Source organism: Tetrahymena thermophila (assembly GCF_000189635.1).
Source record: "Tetrahymena thermophila SB210 genomic scaffold scf_8254835, whole genome shotgun sequence".
NCBI classification, from domain to species: Eukaryota; Ciliophora; class Oligohymenophorea; order Hymenostomatida; family Tetrahymenidae; genus Tetrahymena; species Tetrahymena thermophila.
The window spans coordinates 1-1,057 of NW_002476586.1; the positions used below are offsets into that span (position 1 = coordinate 1).

At 26.5% G+C, this 1,057-nt stretch overlaps 1 protein-coding gene across 1 annotated transcript; it reads left to right on the forward strand. All coding sequences in view use genetic code 6, as the record gives it.

Annotated features, from left to right (window-relative positions):
• Positions 1-258: 258 nt before the first annotated feature.
• Positions 259-811, forward strand: TTHERM_002653459 (hypothetical protein; the record flags this gene model as incomplete). Its single annotated transcript, XM_012795234.1, has 2 exons — positions 259-659; positions 720-811. Coding segments are annotated over 2 exons (493 nt in total), but the record flags the coding sequence as incomplete, so codon positions are not given.
• Positions 812-1,057: the final 246 nt, after the last annotated feature.

Genomic DNA, 1,057 nt, shown 5'->3' on the forward strand with positions numbered 1-1,057 from the left:
AAACTTGTGATATTCTTGCACTACGCTATTCCTGTGCCTAAATCTTTTGCATCCACATCACCAATACTATTCGAACTTTAAATATAAGAATAAATAATGAATTAAGAAAATAAATTTGGAGGAGAAATGATTGTAAAAAAAGATTGTTGGTTTTGTTAGTATCTTCGTTTGTTTTTGAAGGAGTAAGTAACTAACTAACTAACTAAGTAAGTAAGTTAACAAATTGATTATTTTTTAGTTGAGGAGTAAGTAAGTCAGTAAGTCAGTAAGTAATTAAAAAAGCAATCTAATAAAACAATAAATAACTAACTAACTTGCTTACTAACGAAGTGACTTAATTAGCTAATCACTAAGTGAAAAGCGTAAATCAACAAAATAATCAATTTTTTCAAAATTTCTTGCTTTATCAATCAATAAATTAAGTTTTTACCTTAAATCAAGTGTCAAACTTGTGATATTCTTGCACTACGCTATTCCTGTGCCTAAATGTTTTGCACCCTATGCACCAATACTATTAACCCTTTAAATATAAGAATAAATAATGAATTTAGAAAATAAATTTAGAGGAGAAAGGATTGTAAAAAAAGATTGTTGGTTTTGTTAGTATCTTCGTTTGTTTTTGAAGGAGTAAGTAACTAACTAACTAACTAACTAAGTAAGTAAGTTAACAAATTGATTATTTTTTAGTTGAGGAGTAAGTAAGTCAGTAAGTCAGTAAGTAATTAAAAAAGCAATCTAATAAAACAATAAATAACTAACTAACTTGCTTACTAACGAAGTGACTTAATTAGCTAATCACTAAGTGAAAAGCGTAAATCAACAAAATAATCAATTTTTTCAAAATTTCTTGCTTTATCAATCAATAAATTAAGTTTTTACTATATCTAAAGTGTCAAACTTGTGATATTCTTGCACTACGCTATTCCTGTGCCTAAATCTTTTGCACCCTATGCACCAATACTATTACCACTTTAAATATAAGAATAAATAATGAATTAAGAAAATAAATTTGGAGGAGAAATGATTGTAAAAAAAGATTGTTGGTTTTGTTAGTATC